Raw genomic sequence first — 15845 nt, forward strand, 5'->3', positions numbered from 1 at the left:
TGCCAAGTTACTGCATTTACTGGGGGAGAAAAACCCTCACTGTCGAAGCTCAAACAGCTATGATTTCATTGTGAAAAAATACTACCCAGCAGCAGCAACAACAGCTGGAAGCAAACACTGCAATCTCTTTCTCCTCGCTCAGAGATTACTTCATGGTGAGATCAGTCAGGTTTTACCTGCAAATTCCAAGTTTGCTTGACATATTCTCTGATGAGGTTCTCTTTCAAATCTTCAAAGGGTCCTGTTTTGGGTTCAACGCCTGGTGGCCGGTTGAAAGGTTTTCTCAGTAGACAGATGAGGCCATCTGCTTCCCCTGAGTGATAGTTAATGAGTTCAGCAGGACTGGCATGAGACTTGCCTCCGGCAATTGCATATGAGCCACTCAGCTCCCTCTCAATTGTATAGTGGTGAACTTTCCTTCCATGGGCCAAGGATAGGGCAAAGCCCCCCAGGTAATTCCGGCTTTGGCGGAGCAAGTATAGTCCATCACTTGCTCCTCCCTGCATCAGGTACTCCTCGGCATCTTCACGTGTGATATTGCCAAAGAAGTATGGCAAATGGTTAGCAGGGTTTGTGTTGGAAGCCATGGTTTTCCAAGTCACACGCCTAGAACGCTATATCTGAAAATATAAAGACATAGACATGAATGTCAGTAGAAAAAAGAAGATAAACCAGTAAGATGGCAGTATGCTTACAGAATCACAGAATGATTTAGGCTGGAATAGACCTCTAAGATCATTGAGTCCAAACCTGAACCAGTCACCACGTTGTCAACAAGACCATGGCACTGAGAGCTCTGTCCACTTGTTTCCTGAACACCTTCAGGGATGGTGACTCCATCAGCTCCCTGATCAGAGCATTCCAATGTTTAACAACCCTTTCTGTGAAGAAATTTCTCCTGATGTCCAACTTGAACCCCCCCGGCATAGCTTGAGGCAATTTTGGTAATACATTTGTTGGTGATACATATGGTGACAATTTAAAAAACTGTTTTAAAGTGAAGATCTCGGGTTTTTTTTTAATCTTGTTAGAAGTTGTCTTTTTAAATCCCAGCAGCTCTCTTTTCCTGCTTCCCAGCACCTTGGCTAGAAGTGCACAAAATGATCAGAAGTCCAGTTTCTACTTCTACTGTTGGGAAGTACATAGGAGTTAAAATATGAGCCCTTCACAAAAAAATGAAGCATGATTTTTGGGAAGCCATGCAGCAACCTGTGGAATCAGCATTAAACAGCTCAGGATATGTGGGAATAGGGTTAATACCACCAACCATTTGCCTTGTAGCTGGTCAAAGTGTGCAACCGAGTTACATGAAGAAAAGTGTGGAAGACCATATGCAAAAAGGGAGGAGCCATAATGCAAAGGTGTAACGGAGGAATGGGAATCTTAATGTAGAGCCTTTTGGCAAACAGCACTTCAGACTGAACAGGTTCCCTGGCAGTCCTGCAGCAGGCAGAGTTGTTTGTGTCTACTGCATAATTCATACTTAATCCATCAGTGCCCATTTCGTGCCACTTTTGTTTGCGTCAAAAAACAGTAGAGAAATACCTGTGCTATGCTGTGAATACATAAAGAGTTGATGTGGGCAGGGAAAGAGGGAGAGGAAGACACAGAAAAGTCAACAAGGCTCTCACAGCATAGAAAACTATACAGGGCACAGTCATGACAAACCACATGCTGTGCAGATCTTCCGGTCTTCTCCCACCAACCCAAATAAGGGAGATATCAAAGTTGCAAAGATACTGCAACCCTACAAAACAGAACTTTGTGCAGCATGTTATTTATTACACTTGTGATCTGCAACCAAAAGTTACTGGTTTAAGTTCCCATACTGTTCCCATAATGTTCCAAAAACATTACTTTTCTTGTTAATTGCAAAAAAGAAAAGTTGTAACTGAAGATACAGAAGGAAGTCCTCAGTTAGTTACCACCAAACATTTATTCTGTATGCAAAATGACCATTCTGACTCTACCAGAAAAAGCTTTCTTCAAATGGAATAGATTCATTCAATAACTTAATGCAGGGCCAGAGGATTGCAATCAATAATACAATGCCCATTTGGAGACCAGTTAATAGTATTGTAACCCAGCGTCAGGATTGGGGTCAATATTATTTAAGATTTTCATTGAGGTGGTGGACAGTGGGGAGAGCACAGCCCCAGCAAGTTCACAAATAATACAAAATGGCGCGGTGACTAAAACATCACAGCGCTGTGATAGCATTCAAAGGAACCTGGAAAGGCAAAGGAATTCAAATGAAAGGAATTTAACAAAGCTTAACGAAGGGAAACATACTGTGGAGCAGATTTTGCCCCTTTTGGTGCATCTGCCTTCCAGGCTAGGCAGTGTCTCGCACTCTTGTGACGTCATCATGGAAGGAAGGTCTGTTACCAGGATGTTTTTCAGCAGGGTCTGACTGCCCACAGTTTTTCCAGGCCCCTGTAGGTGCACATACAAGACATTTAGGCTCCATCAGGACTCTTGGCTTGTTCTACCAATGCTTGTTTGGCATTGGTGACAGCAGCAGGTATGGGGACTGCACAAGGGTAACCCCTGCCAGTGCTTCCCTTCCCCTGCCCAGCTGCACATTGATGCGGGTTCCACAGAAGCCTGTCCAGGAACAGGGGGTGCAAGAGTGCCAGTGCATTGGTAGCAGGGAACACTCCCAGGAAGTTCCTCTTTCTTCCCTGACCACCTCCACCAGGTTCACTGTGCTAAACTGGTGGTGACTGGGGGAGGGTGTGGGGGCTTAGGGTTGTGGATATACAAGCTCTTCCCCCAAACTCTCCTGACATCTTGGCAGAACCTACCACATGCAACAAAGATCCCAGCCTGTGCACTTTGGAGGTGTGGAGGAGACAAGGGCTTTCCTCCTGCTCTCCATTCCTGCCATCTCTCCCTTCCCTCCAGTGGGGTGCAGAGATAGGGGTGCAGACCAGCTGAACCCAACATCTCTCTGCCTGGTCCCAGGGCTGCAGCAGCTGCTTTCAAGCCTTGAAGGACAGCCATCAGGAGGCTCTTTCATCATCTTCCCTCTCCCACAGCCTTCTGATGCCTCCCTGACTTTTCTACTCCACGCACAAGGCAAGCCCCATCACTTTGTATGTCTCTCTTTGCAGGACATGGCACCAGGCACCTAGAAAGGCACAGGGGAGCGCAACTCTTCTGCAAGTGACAGTGGCATGGGCCAGGCAGGGCTGGAGTCAGTCTCTTCCTGTGTGTCAGCTGATGAGAACAAAAGGCCTTGTGTAGTACTGAGGAGGTTTAGATTGGACATCAGCAAATATTTCTTCACTGAGGAGGTTATCAAGTATTGGAACAGGCTGCCAGGGAAGTGTTTAAATCACCATCCCTGAAGGGATTTAAAGACCTACAGACTGGTGGTCAGGCACATGGTTTTGTAGTGGATTGGGTAATGTTAGGTTTACAGTTAGACTTGATAATCTTAAGGATATTTTCCAACCTAAATATTTCTACGACTCTTTGATTGTATTAGTCTGAAAGTCATTACAAATATGGACGTTTTGAATGCTCTAGTTCCTGTTTCCTTCACTCCTGTTTACTTGTTTTCCTCAGACACCTCGATGTCTTTTTTTTTCTTAGTCCACTATGCACCACACATACTGATGGTTAAAAAATGAATATACATCATCCAACTTCTAGAAAAATGGTCCTGGAAGACAGGCTCCAAGTCTGCAATAACACTTTTAGGAATGATGGAAAAAAAACAGATTTACTACTAGGTTTTTAGTAAGGAAAGAATCTGGATGCATGGCTGATCGACACTGGCTCTTCACCAGCAATGTATAACTTGGAAAAAAGGATGAAATGATGCCGTAACGTTTCTCATGCCAAAAATGGTACTGCACTGCAGTGCCTGCTCAAAATGCCTCAGTAATACATACTGAACAAATATCAAACAGGAAAATATCACCACACTCTTCTGTAGAAATCTATTTTCATGAATGTATTTCATTAAAGTTCATTTTTGCCATACTTCCAGTTTCAGACTTTAAGAAGTTAAAGAACTTTAGAGCAAAAATAACAGCTAATAAAATGAAAGTGGGGTGGGGGACAGGGTCAGAGGGGATAACCACATCATCCCTGGCTACAAAAACCTTTATAGATACTGAAATTTAAATTCACTTTAACTACAATGTGTTTCAGATTGGGCTACTCTGCTCAGAGTATTGTTTTGTCTCAGATTAATCTCAGTATTTTCTACACACTCTTCACGATGATTTGCCCAGAAACAAGTTCTTAAAAGAGCGGGGGTGGAAATCCACTGGTTGCAATTTAGATGAAATGTCAGTGAGGTGACATTTGACTGGTGAGGGACTGCCTCTTAAATCTTCAGGATAAGAAGGCCTGCTACATAACAAGTTTCTAAAATATGAAAAATATTTCACAGTTTTGGAAAAAACAGCAGAAGGATCCCTATGATATCTTATATTTCACAAATTATTTATTTATAATTGTTGCAGAAAACAATGGCCTGATTTACTTTTACAAAATAGGTTACCACTGGTAGATTTCAGGACATGTTTCTCTACCCCATTTTCTAATGTGAGAAGAACATTTAGTGTTTAGCAATGATAGGAAATGTTTGGACTAATGCAGCATCTCCTGGGCATGCACAGAGGCAAATAATCACAAAAAACTTTAGACAATGGTTAAAAACTTTTTAAGAATTTCAGAATAATGTCTGAAATTGAGATGGCTGTTCTCTCTGGTTAGAATTTTAATATCTTGCCTTCTTTTTGGGAATGTAATATCCTTCTAGGATCAGTAATGGAGTAGAGTAAAATGTTTGAATTCAGAGTTTTCTCCTCTAAGTTTTTCTGGGTGCACAGACAATGCAGTGTTATTCAAGCCAGTGCAGTTACAAACGTGAAACTGTAAAATGGAGATTAGGCACCCTGAGGCTGAATGTAAAGCAAGTGTGCACTTAAGAGTGCCTAAGGAAGTGCAGCTGGCTACCCAAGAGAGGTGTTTGAGCATAATAGCAAGAGAGGGTCTTAAGTGCAACTCTTCCCTTAATCGCTAATTTGACTTCTAAGGAAGCTACGAACACATGCAAATATCAGGCTTATCCTAATTGAAAGAAAAAATATTACACAAATACGTAAGCAAATTAGGTACCCACTTCCCCTCAGGCAGCTTCCTCACCAACTCAGCAGAGTAGTCCCGATATGGCTCAAGGACTCAACAACCTCACACATTTCATGTATACCAGGAAGCAAAACATTCTCTCAGAACAGATGAGCAAAATCTAAGGAAAACTCACCTGGAAGGTGTTAGAAAAATATCTGTGCTAACCATACTGCTACACTTAACTTAATTCTATTTCGTTTCAAATTTAGACCGGGATAAAGGGAGGATAGCTGCTGTATTGAAAAGCTTGCCTAGCAAAGAGTATAATATTACCAAGGTCCTGATCTCCATTCTAACATAAAAAAAATATAGATAGGAATATGATTTTTTCTAAAAGGACCAAACAGTAGTGTGGTGGGAAACTTTGAGCTTTCTGATGGGTTATTTTACTCCTCCATGGGTAAAATGACTGAAATGTGACAGAAGATCAAAAGCTGTGTAGTGGTGAAAGAGTGTTACAAAAACAGTTACAAAAAGTGTTCCTTATTTGAGCAGCTATTTTTTCACCTTTTCTCATTTTTCAAGGTAGTAGTGTGTGAGCAGGGTATGAAAGTAAAGAAGTGCGGTTTAGAGCAAATGTCTTGCGTGCCGACGTATGTACAAGGCTCACTAGACAGTGCTGAGTGATGAAAATATGCTGAATGAAACAATTCATTCTAGAACAGCGTGATATTTTAAGCAACCATGGAACTTCAACAGTTCTCTAATTATACACAGGAGAACATTAATAATAAAAGAATAATATGAATGTGCATTTTTCTGAAGCTCCTATTTAATCAGGATTCCTGGAATGAAGATGTATGCCTCTGGGAAAAGCAGTACAATTTTAAAAGATTCTTCTCCACATTTTCAACTTATGTAACACACCTGAAAGTTAAAAGAAATTCAGCATGCACAGAATTAGAAATACACATCTGATGGTGACTAGATGTGCTATATTAAATATTTTGGTAGTTTCAGGCTTTAAGGAGAACCATAAAAGCATACTCCAAACTGATGTACACTTTGACATAATTAGCACTGAAGTATTATAATTCCATTGCTACTACCTCACTTCTAAAGAAACTGATTTTGAAGAAGTTTAACAAAGAAAATTGTTTTGAATTTCTGTTCTATTCTCATTTTTGCACCTTTAAAATCATCTTCAAATGCATGTAGGCAGCTGAACGATGATCTTAATTTGATCATCAGGTTACCTTTAAAAGTCTCCTTTACCTTTTTGCATAAACATGAAGATTTAATTTCTATCCACACTTTAGGAGAGGAGTTTTAATGAGCAAATTGTGTAAAACAAAGGAAGAACACAGCAAGTGTCTGAAAGGAAGCTCATAGCTTAATTAAAATCTGACTGGGAAAACAGAGAATGGGGTAACTTTGGCCCAGAAGACTTTTCTGATGGGGAATTCAAAACCTGGATCTAACAATATGATCAGTGAGCTTTGGGATTGTCCAACTTGCAACAGGTTCGCTTTTTATCATTATTATAAAAGGTAGTGGCCTAGCTAACATCTTTCTCAGCTTAAGAGGAAACCGTTTTTGCCCTCATTCATGTAAATTCTCAGCATTTTGGCCATATCAGAATAAAAAATTACCTACTAAACAAGTGGCATTGGTATTTCATCTCCTAGGTTTAGGTAAAAACCTTTATCTCCCCTCCTGTATCAAGGAGTCATTCATAAAATGAACTGAAAAGGAGTATCACAAACACACCTAAAATCATTAGCTTCAAAAAACTGTGATTTAAATAATATTTTTCCATAGATCTACTTTCTGGAGTCATCTTCATCAATACTGAGGACAGATAGATAAACATTTTTTCCTTCACTGAAACATGCCAGAAATGCTCTTACTGTAAATTGCATCTGACATTCTGATATCATCGGACTACTCCAGGCATTCCAGCTATTGAAATATTTCCTGAGGAAAAACTACTTGACCTGTCAACACAATTACTGCTCTATTACAAGGCAAACAGATACTTAGAAAAAGTACCACATCATTCATGTTCTATTCAGGGCTTTTCTATATAAGCTTCTGTACTGAGCTCATGAAGGAACATTCATCACTAAAAAAGCATTCTTCACTGATGCTAGGAATCTATTGTCTCTTTATATGGCACCTTCCTTTTGGGACTCTCATGCCTTTGGTAATCTTTTCACATGTCATAGTGTTCCTCTAAGGAGGGAAGGGGAGGGGAGGAGAGGGGAGGGGAGGGGAGGGGAGGGGAGGGGAGGGGAGGGGAGGGGAGGGGAGGAAGGAAACTTCCTTTGAAGTTTCAGATGAAGACCACTGTGGTCTTACTAGTCAGCAGACCCAAAATATAGGTTTATTTTACATTCTAGTCTTCGTTTAACTTTTTTGAAACCAGCAATTGTTGCAGGCTGGCATTTCCAAAGCTATCATGAAGGTATGAACTCCCCTTCTTTGTGCAGGTCTGTCTCTACTTAGTTCCAAGACTAGAGGCTACAGATGCATAAATGATCTCAGTTTTTCAGCCATGAACACTAGCCTTCACTAACAGTTAAGCAAATAACATGCCAAGAACACTTGGACCCCATTATACTTCATTCCTTATCTGAAATTTATTGTTCTATCTTTAGAACTGCAAAAATCTTTGCTGAATGTATGCCTCAGTGGATTGGCCCCATGAGTCAGTGTGGCAAAATTAGGCAGGTTCCTCTTTCAAACCAAGGTTATTTTGTCGTCTGAAACAGTTTGCAGTATCCTGCTTCATATATAAAGCACAGAAGTTATTGTAGGAACAAAAATAACTAGCATTTCATACTCCTAGAATAGGCTAGTTTCTACAGAACCGGCCAAGCCTTCCCAGTGCCATTTTCTAGAGTCTATAAAAAAACCCAGCCATGTTGCCTTATTTTTTGAAGAGCTTCTGCTAGGAGCACAGACCAGGTAAATGTTCTGCTATAGACACACTGTAAGCACCACCTCTTAGTGGAAATTACACTCAGAAATAATTGACACCCACAGAGGTATGGAAAAAGGGCCAAGCATTCCTGGTTTTTGAAAGGAAGATGTGATATTGGCTCACACCACCAGGCTGACAACCTTAAGGATCAGGTTCTTAAAATCCATCTAATAATTAGAAATACAGAAACACAGCTTTTTTCAGGATAGAAGGCACCTTGAAGATCACTTAGTTCCAGCCCCCCTACTATGGGCAGAATCACCTCTCACCAGACCAGTTTGCTCAGAGCCCCATCCAATATGGCCTTGACCACTGCCAGGGATGGGCATCTACAACTTTTCTAGGCAACCAGTTCAAGTCCCTTAACACTCCCCCAGTAAAGCAGTTTTAACTTAACAGCATTTTTGTTAGGAAATGAATGCTTCTCTTAAAAAAATACTACCATCCAACAATTGTGCCAGCTCTTCCTGACTAGGTTTTATGAGGACACAGACATCATAAAAGACAGACTCCATTGCAAAAGAGACTCTTCATAACAACTAGTGCATCAGTCAAACAGCCATCCAGAAAAGAGTAAATCTGTATCTCTCCCAATATCAATCTTTATCATCAGAAAAAGCAGCACAGATAAAACTTACTTCTCACTGGTATAAAGACAGAACAGTCTCTTAAGAGGCAAGAATTCATTTTAGCCAGCAAACAAACTGAAACCTAACCTCTACTCTCACATAAAACAGAATATTCCAGAAACACTACAGGGAGAGAGGTGAGCCTCTCCTCCCATCCTGCAAAGTAAAGTAAGCCCAACTGTAACCCCTGGACCAACTAAATACTCTTGACAAGGTCAATGTATCATTCTGGGCAGAAAGAGGATGCACCTGGCCTCAGTGTGTTCTGGGCCAATAGACAGTATTTCCCTATCACTTGCATGACAAACTGCCAGACTGGAAAAAAACAGCTCGTAGTAAGGCTTCTTTTTTTCATGGTGTGTTGTTCTCCACGCAGCATCAACAGCTACATCTCTAAATGGTCCATTGGTAATTGTCGCTATGGATAGCTGCTATGTCAGGATAACAAAAAAGCCACTTCCATTTGATGAAACTTGTCTCTTGAGAGTTGGGAGGCAACTGGATTTCACACTAGCAACGTTGTGGCCTCAACCCACCACTGCTGCCAAGTGAACACAGCTCTGCAGCCTTCTCAGAAAGCAAGTTCCAGTGGGTCTGAATTTACTCATCACATACTGGGGGGGTGGGGGGGTGGGGGTTCCATTGCACTTCTGTGCATAGAAATACCAGCAGACCAGATCTTTGATGCATTTGTTGGATGGTGACTGTCAAACAGCTGTTCAGGGCGCCTGAGGCAGCATGAGATTTCTTGCCAATTGCACCTAATAACTGAGGATGGAAAGCTTACTCAAAGCCTCCCTCAATGAGCACCTCAATTCTGGGGTGTCAGAACTGTTCAGAGCCGGGTTCTCCCACTTGATACTTAGTTTAACTGAGTGATCATTTTCCCTTCACAGCAGCAAGACGCTCACTGATTCAAAAGATAGCTAATCTGGTTATCCAGATTAGCAGTCTTTTGCAAAAGTAATCTTTATTTAAACATCCTGCTTGTTTTACTAACTCTTGAGCAAAACGCTATTGAATTCATATGAATTCTATGAAACGCAGCAGTGACATTTGTAACTTTAAGCCAAAGTTGGGAATATTACTGCCACTTCCTTTGCTCAACATTCCCTATATTTCAGATATTGAGCAATTTGGTATAACAAAAAGTATCACTGCCCATGGTAGTGTAGTGGGAGATAAATGATCTTCAAGGTCCCTTTCAATCCAAACCTTTCTTTGATTCTATGATATCAAAGATTACCACCTTGACAAAATTTTAGGTTCGTTTTTTTTTGCATAGATTGAACTTGATTCAAGTTATCAAATTTGGTCTCTTTCCCAGAGTAGGAACTTACGCAGAAGCAACTGCTTATTACACACATACTAGCTTGCTTTTCTATGTTCTCTACAAACAAAATAATGAAAAGATTTTTTTTTTCAGTTGAAGCTTTTCTGTAATGCACTTTACAAGAATTTTAGAGGCGAAAGGATCGTCCTTCTAGTGTATTTCTAACCTCAGTTTTTGAATCTAGATGAAGAAAATCAACTTTTCAGGCAATCCCATCAAGAAATCCATTTTGTAAAAAACATGTAGACATTATTTTAAACTGAGAAAATTTTGAAATTGATACTAGAACTTCTAAAAGCAGAACTACACACTCAGCGGTCAGCAGCAACACATATTTTATCATTTAGATCTAGCGTACCACATGTTCTCAGTCACGCCGGCTTTAGCTAAGACACATACAGTTACTATACGTTCTAGATTCTATTTCTTCTATGTGATCTGGTCTTAGAGGTCTTGTGGTTTCTTCCTCTTTTCCCCCCACTCATTTACTTCATTATCTTATACAAATAGGGGGGAAAAAAATAAGCTAACGACTCTCTGAGAGGGTAGGGATAGGCTGTGGCTGATGCATGAAATGATGACACCTTACTCATTTTACTGAATCTGTTGTTTAAGATAAGGATTTGTGATATTAAAATACTTGAGCAATTGCCTGTTTCCTTGGTACATATCCTACTCTAACACTTCCCGAATGTGTTTTGTCTAGTTACCTCCAATCATGATTGTGTTTCCTGTAAATTTCAACTCCAGCCCTAGACTAGATATGTCTCAGGGATTTACATGGCTGGACTTTCATACTCCCATGCCGAAAGTCCTGTTTCTTTATCAAAGCTTTTAGCACCTTATATATATCTTACTTCTGCTCGTTGTAGTGCTGAAAAACTCCTTCTGCTGACTCAATCCATTTTTAAAGGAGGACAAGTTGTTGGAATTTTTACTGGACATTTTGTCCACTCAAGACACCTGGAAATCTGAACCTGTTTGGAGGAATGCTATCTCAAGGCAAATGAAGGCAAAACTGGAGAAATGACTGAGTAGTCCTAGCTGGTCAACCAATATATTCCAGTATCAGTTTACTACACACTGAGCGATAGTGAAATGAGACAAACAATCTGTAATCATACTCCTGTATGCTGGTTATTTATGTTCTAATACATGTAAATTTTTATTTGCTCTGGTACCTGGTACAAAGGGAAGGCTTGCAGCATTTTGTGTATCACAGAATCATAGGGTGGCTTGGGTTGGAGTGGCCTTAACGATCATCTGGATTCAATCCCCCTGTCATTGGCAGAAACACCTTTCACTGGACCAGGTTTTCTCAGAGCCTCATCCTGGGGGGCCAGCCCCAGCCTGGCCTGGAACACTTACTGGGACGGGACATCCCCAACTTCCCGGGGCAAACTCTTCCAGTGCTTCACCATCCTCAGGGTAAATAATTTCTTCCTAATATGTAATCTAAACCAACTCAGTTTTAAGCCACTATACCTTGTCCTATCACCATATGCGCTTATAAAATGTCTCTCTATCTTTCTTGTTTTCTTCAGGTACTGCAGGGCTGCTATTAGGTCATCCTGAACCCTTCTCTTTTCCAGGCTGAGAAATCCCAATTCTCTCTGCCTTTCCTCATAGGAGAGGTGTTTCATCCCCCTAATCAACTTGGTGGCCTCTTCTGGACTCCAACAGTTCCATGTCACTCCTGAGCTGGGACCCCAGAACTGGATGCAGCTGGGGTCTCATTAGAGCAGAGCAGAGGGGCAGAACCCCCTCCCTCCCCTGCTGCCCACACTGCATTGGATGCAGCCCAGGACATGTCCACCCCCCAAGTCCTTTTCCCCGGGGCTGCTCTCCATCTGTTCATCCCACAGCCTGTGTTGGTACTGGGGTTTGCAGCAGGCACAGCACCTTAAACCTGGTCTTGCTAAATCTCCTCAGGTTCCCACAACCCCCTTCTTGAGCTTATACATGTCCATTTGGATGGTATCCCATCCTTCAAGTGTGTCAACTGCACATCTCAGCTCAATGTTATCTAATAATTTCTTGAGCGTGCGCTTGGTCCCTTTGTCTGTCATTAATGAAGATATTAAATAACGCTGGTCCCAATATAGATATACTGAAGCCACTTTATAACTTTAGGATCCCTATGAGTCTCAAAAGTATTTTTTACCTTTTCTTTCATTTTTAGAAGAGCCACTCTTAAGAAGTATCACTAATCATCGTATGTAAAGGCACAGGAAGTTATAACCTAATTTCAGATTTGGAATGCATACACAAACTACCAAATTGTATTTTATTTCTTTGAGGCAGGGGATATTTCTGTGTGAAACACGGTATTTATTTATTAATTATCATTTGCTATAGCAAATCCTGGACTTTTTTCTATTTGGCTCAGGGACATAGAGGCTCCTTCACACTTCTTGCACTTGCAAAGCTGATGTTTTCCAATCACTCCAATATGCAATGAAGAGGTCAGTGGGAAATGTTTTATTCTGCTTAACTGTATGCCTTCACATTATCCTGTCTCATGAAATTGAAAGGTAAACAGTATCAGCTAAGTACCCTTGCTGCTGGAACCTTAAAAAAATGTAAATACTAAGCAAGAGCTTTGTGATCAAATTATTTTACCATGCCTCAGGTAGCTATTAATAATTGTTATTAATAATTTTGTTACCGCACAAAAGATTAGGGAAGCATACTGCAAAGCCCAAGGTTTCCTTTACTCAAAAGAGCAGTTGAAAGGCTTAACTTGAACTGAAGAAATTAATAATGTTTTTCTGTAAAAGTAGTATAGATACTAAGAACCCTTTTTTTAAAAGCGTTTCTAGAAATGCCAGCTAAGACATCCAGTGAGCTGCCCTCTACTCCTCAACCAAGATCTTCTCCTTTTATCAAATGCAAGCAAAACTACTGTTAAACGGAACTACAGAATTGTATCCCAACAATTAATTAGTATTTTTCTTAAATTATAAATTAAGAAGATGATACTGCAAGATGAATCCTTGCAAGATGAAAAGCTTTCATTCTTATGACTGAACCTTACTACTGACACCCAAGAACACCTGCAAGTCCATCTTCAGCTTTGTAACAGATACTTTGAGTGGTATGAGTACTCTTGCCACAGTCGAGCAACTCACTTAAGCACACATTTACATTCAAGCAAAAAAGTAAGTAGTTTTTAGAAGCAGCTAGTGGTTTATGTTGAGCACAACATAACAAAAGCCTCATTTGGAATTATTTTTCTGTGACTATTACTCACATTCATAGGTAACTCTTGTATTCCTTGTAATTATGATATAAACCCTGACACGTTCCCCTTTTCAGCTGTGCTATTCTGGAGCTAAACACATACAACTGAAGACAGATTCTCTGTAGTGCGCACACAACAGATCTTGGGGCACTGACCCAAAAGTCTATAAAGCTGGAAAAAGGATAACACTACCTTGAATTTTCAGTAGATTCAGATGCAAACAGCATTTCTTACACTCATAGTATTCAAATCATCAATGGCAACAGACTCATTGTTTTTTGCTAAATGTTGCACCTTGGAAAAGGATTAGGGACAAAAAAAAGAAGTGTAATTTGCAAAACAGAAGAAAGTTATCATTGAGAGACCATGACTTGCTGAACGTAATGTACATTTCAGAAGTGATTTCTCCCACTTCCAACACTTGAGTCCTAACATCCAGAAGAAAAGATGGGAGACTAAGGAAATTACTCTAGATTTTTTTTTTGCCAATGGACCCTCCAAATGTGCTTAAGACAAGCTTATAATTTCACCATCAGTCTTTAAACTGTAATTTTGTGCTCAAGATAAACTCCTAGCTAATTCTAAAAATAAATTTGTTTTAGTCTTCAATCTGTGACATCAGATCTAATTCTGCTCTTGTATCAAAATTGCAGCAATGGGCAAAGGGGAAAGCTGCACAGTTCACCCTTGCTTTGACAGAGTGCAAATATTTTTTAACTGAAGAAAAACCAGAACATATTAACAGTATTTCTCATGGTATTTTGTAGTGATTTCAAGGGATTGTGAAAACCAAAAGGATGATATACTTTTTATCTATTTCAGTCATTATTTAAGAATCACAGCTGATTTAAACTTTTCAGTTAAAATATACATATCTATGACTATAATCTTTCTCTCTCACAAGGTAACTGTCACAATATAGAGAACATTCAAACTTCCTTATTTATCTCTCAATGCTCAACAGAGGGATGAAGAAAAAAAAAAGTCACACTTCCTCTAAGGGAACTGCCTCAATCTACACTGTAAGGCTTCCAAGCCTGTAAAAATACAGAGCTTTGCATGCTGAAACTCCATTCATCTGTACCGGATGGCTGTGTCCATGGATTACTCCATGGATTCAACTGAAGGACTCAGGAGATCTAAGCTTCTGTGGATAAAGAGTGCATGAAAGAAACCTTATGGAAAAGAATTTTAAAAATCCTATAAACTGTTAATGCCCTATAGAAGAAAAATTTCATTTTAAATTTACTTTAAATAATTGTTTTACAATATACTACACAACTTGGCCAGACTAGGACACTACCCGCCACTCTTCTTCTAATGGATTGTTTCATCTAACAATAGTATTGCTTACCTTTGTCCAAAATAACATCACTTCAAACTAATCTAGACAACTACAACATAAAGTGGATGCAGTTCACTACACTGCTAACAAAGATAACTGAATAATGCTGGCAGAACACAAAATGAAGAGAAATTTCTCTGGCATCAGGCTTGTAGAATCAACTACTTTCGGCACTTCTAATGATATAAAAACCACAGTTGTTTTCTTGGAAACAAAACAGGGAAGTTTGGTAAGAAAACCCGCATTTTTAAAGATTTTTTTTTTCAGGCATAAATCCTTCACAGGCTATGCACCATTCAGACAGTAGCCCTATTTTCTGTACACTTGTCTCTGTTTAAGACTTGCCACCACAGTAATGTCTCGAGACAAAGCCAAATCAATTTTCTTTTGCACCTAAGTTTTAGATTTAAATTCCTGAGACGCTAGGCTAGTGGTATTTATTTTTCGAGGCACTGCAATACAAGAAGGTTTCAGGCTGGTGCCGCGTTTCCAGCCGCCCGCTCCCACCCCGACATGCGTGCCCCTTTCTGCCGCCGCTCCTTAGGAGTCTCCTGTGTCCCAAGCGCTTCACTCTCCCTTCCCACCAGCTGCTGAGCGCTCCGGCTCTCCTTTCTGCCAGTGTCCGCGACACCCCAAACCCGCAGCGGGGTCAGCAGCGCCGCCCGCTCCTATGGCCCCGTCCGCATCCCCACCCCCGTTCCGGGCCCGGCGCGGCCCCGGCGGGGAAGGGGCGGTAGCGCCGGGCCGGTCGCCCTCCGGCTCCCTGTGCTGGTGGCCGGGGGCCGCTACTCACCGCCGCCTTGGGTCACTGGGCTCCGCGCCGCCGCCTGTTCCGGGCAAGCAGCCCTCCGGCAGGCGGCTCTGGCGTGCCGAGCCGTGCCGGGTGCGGCCGGACCGGGCCGGACCCTCTCTTAGCGCAGCCAGATCCGCCGCTTCCTCGTTTTCGCTTGCAGCCGCGGCCACTTCCTCAGCGCGGTGTGGGCGAGGGCTCCCTCCCAGCGGGCGCGGTCACCGTCCCCCCGGACCCTCTTTCGGGTAGCGGCCCCGGCGAAAGGGCCGGACACCGCTGCAGCCCCGGACCCGCCGGCGTCGCTTCTCGCGCGGGCGAGGGACCGTCCGTGTCCTCCGGACCCCGCGGCGCGGGCTGCTCGGGACACCGTGACGTGGGTCCCTTGGTGCCGCCTGACGGGGCTGTCCTTGGGACCCCTCCGTGTCGG

The 15845-nt window shown here is 41.7% G+C and overlaps 1 protein-coding gene across 1 annotated transcript in view; it reads right to left on the reverse strand.

Moving 5' to 3' along the window:
* The window catches only part of SYK (spleen associated tyrosine kinase), a 47078-nt gene extending 31597 nt beyond the window's left edge, over positions 1–15481 (reverse strand). Inside the window, exons 1-2 of the mRNA XM_066181642.1 lie at positions 15422–15481; positions 177–620 (exon numbers count right to left, since the gene is read on the reverse strand). Coding sequence (XP_066037739.1) covers positions 177–587 — 411 coding nt within the window. The 5' untranslated portion in view covers positions 588–620; positions 15422–15481. The remainder of the gene's footprint in view (positions 1–176; positions 621–15421) is intronic.
* Between the last annotated feature and the right edge of the window lie 364 nt (positions 15482–15845).

This window comes from Chamaea fasciata, unplaced genomic scaffold (assembly GCF_029207755.1).
Source record: "Chamaea fasciata isolate MVZ Bird 193981 ecotype frontalis unplaced genomic scaffold, bChaFas1.0.hap1 SCAF_4, whole genome shotgun sequence".
NCBI classification, from domain to species: domain Eukaryota; kingdom Metazoa; phylum Chordata; class Aves; order Passeriformes; family Sylviidae; genus Chamaea; species Chamaea fasciata.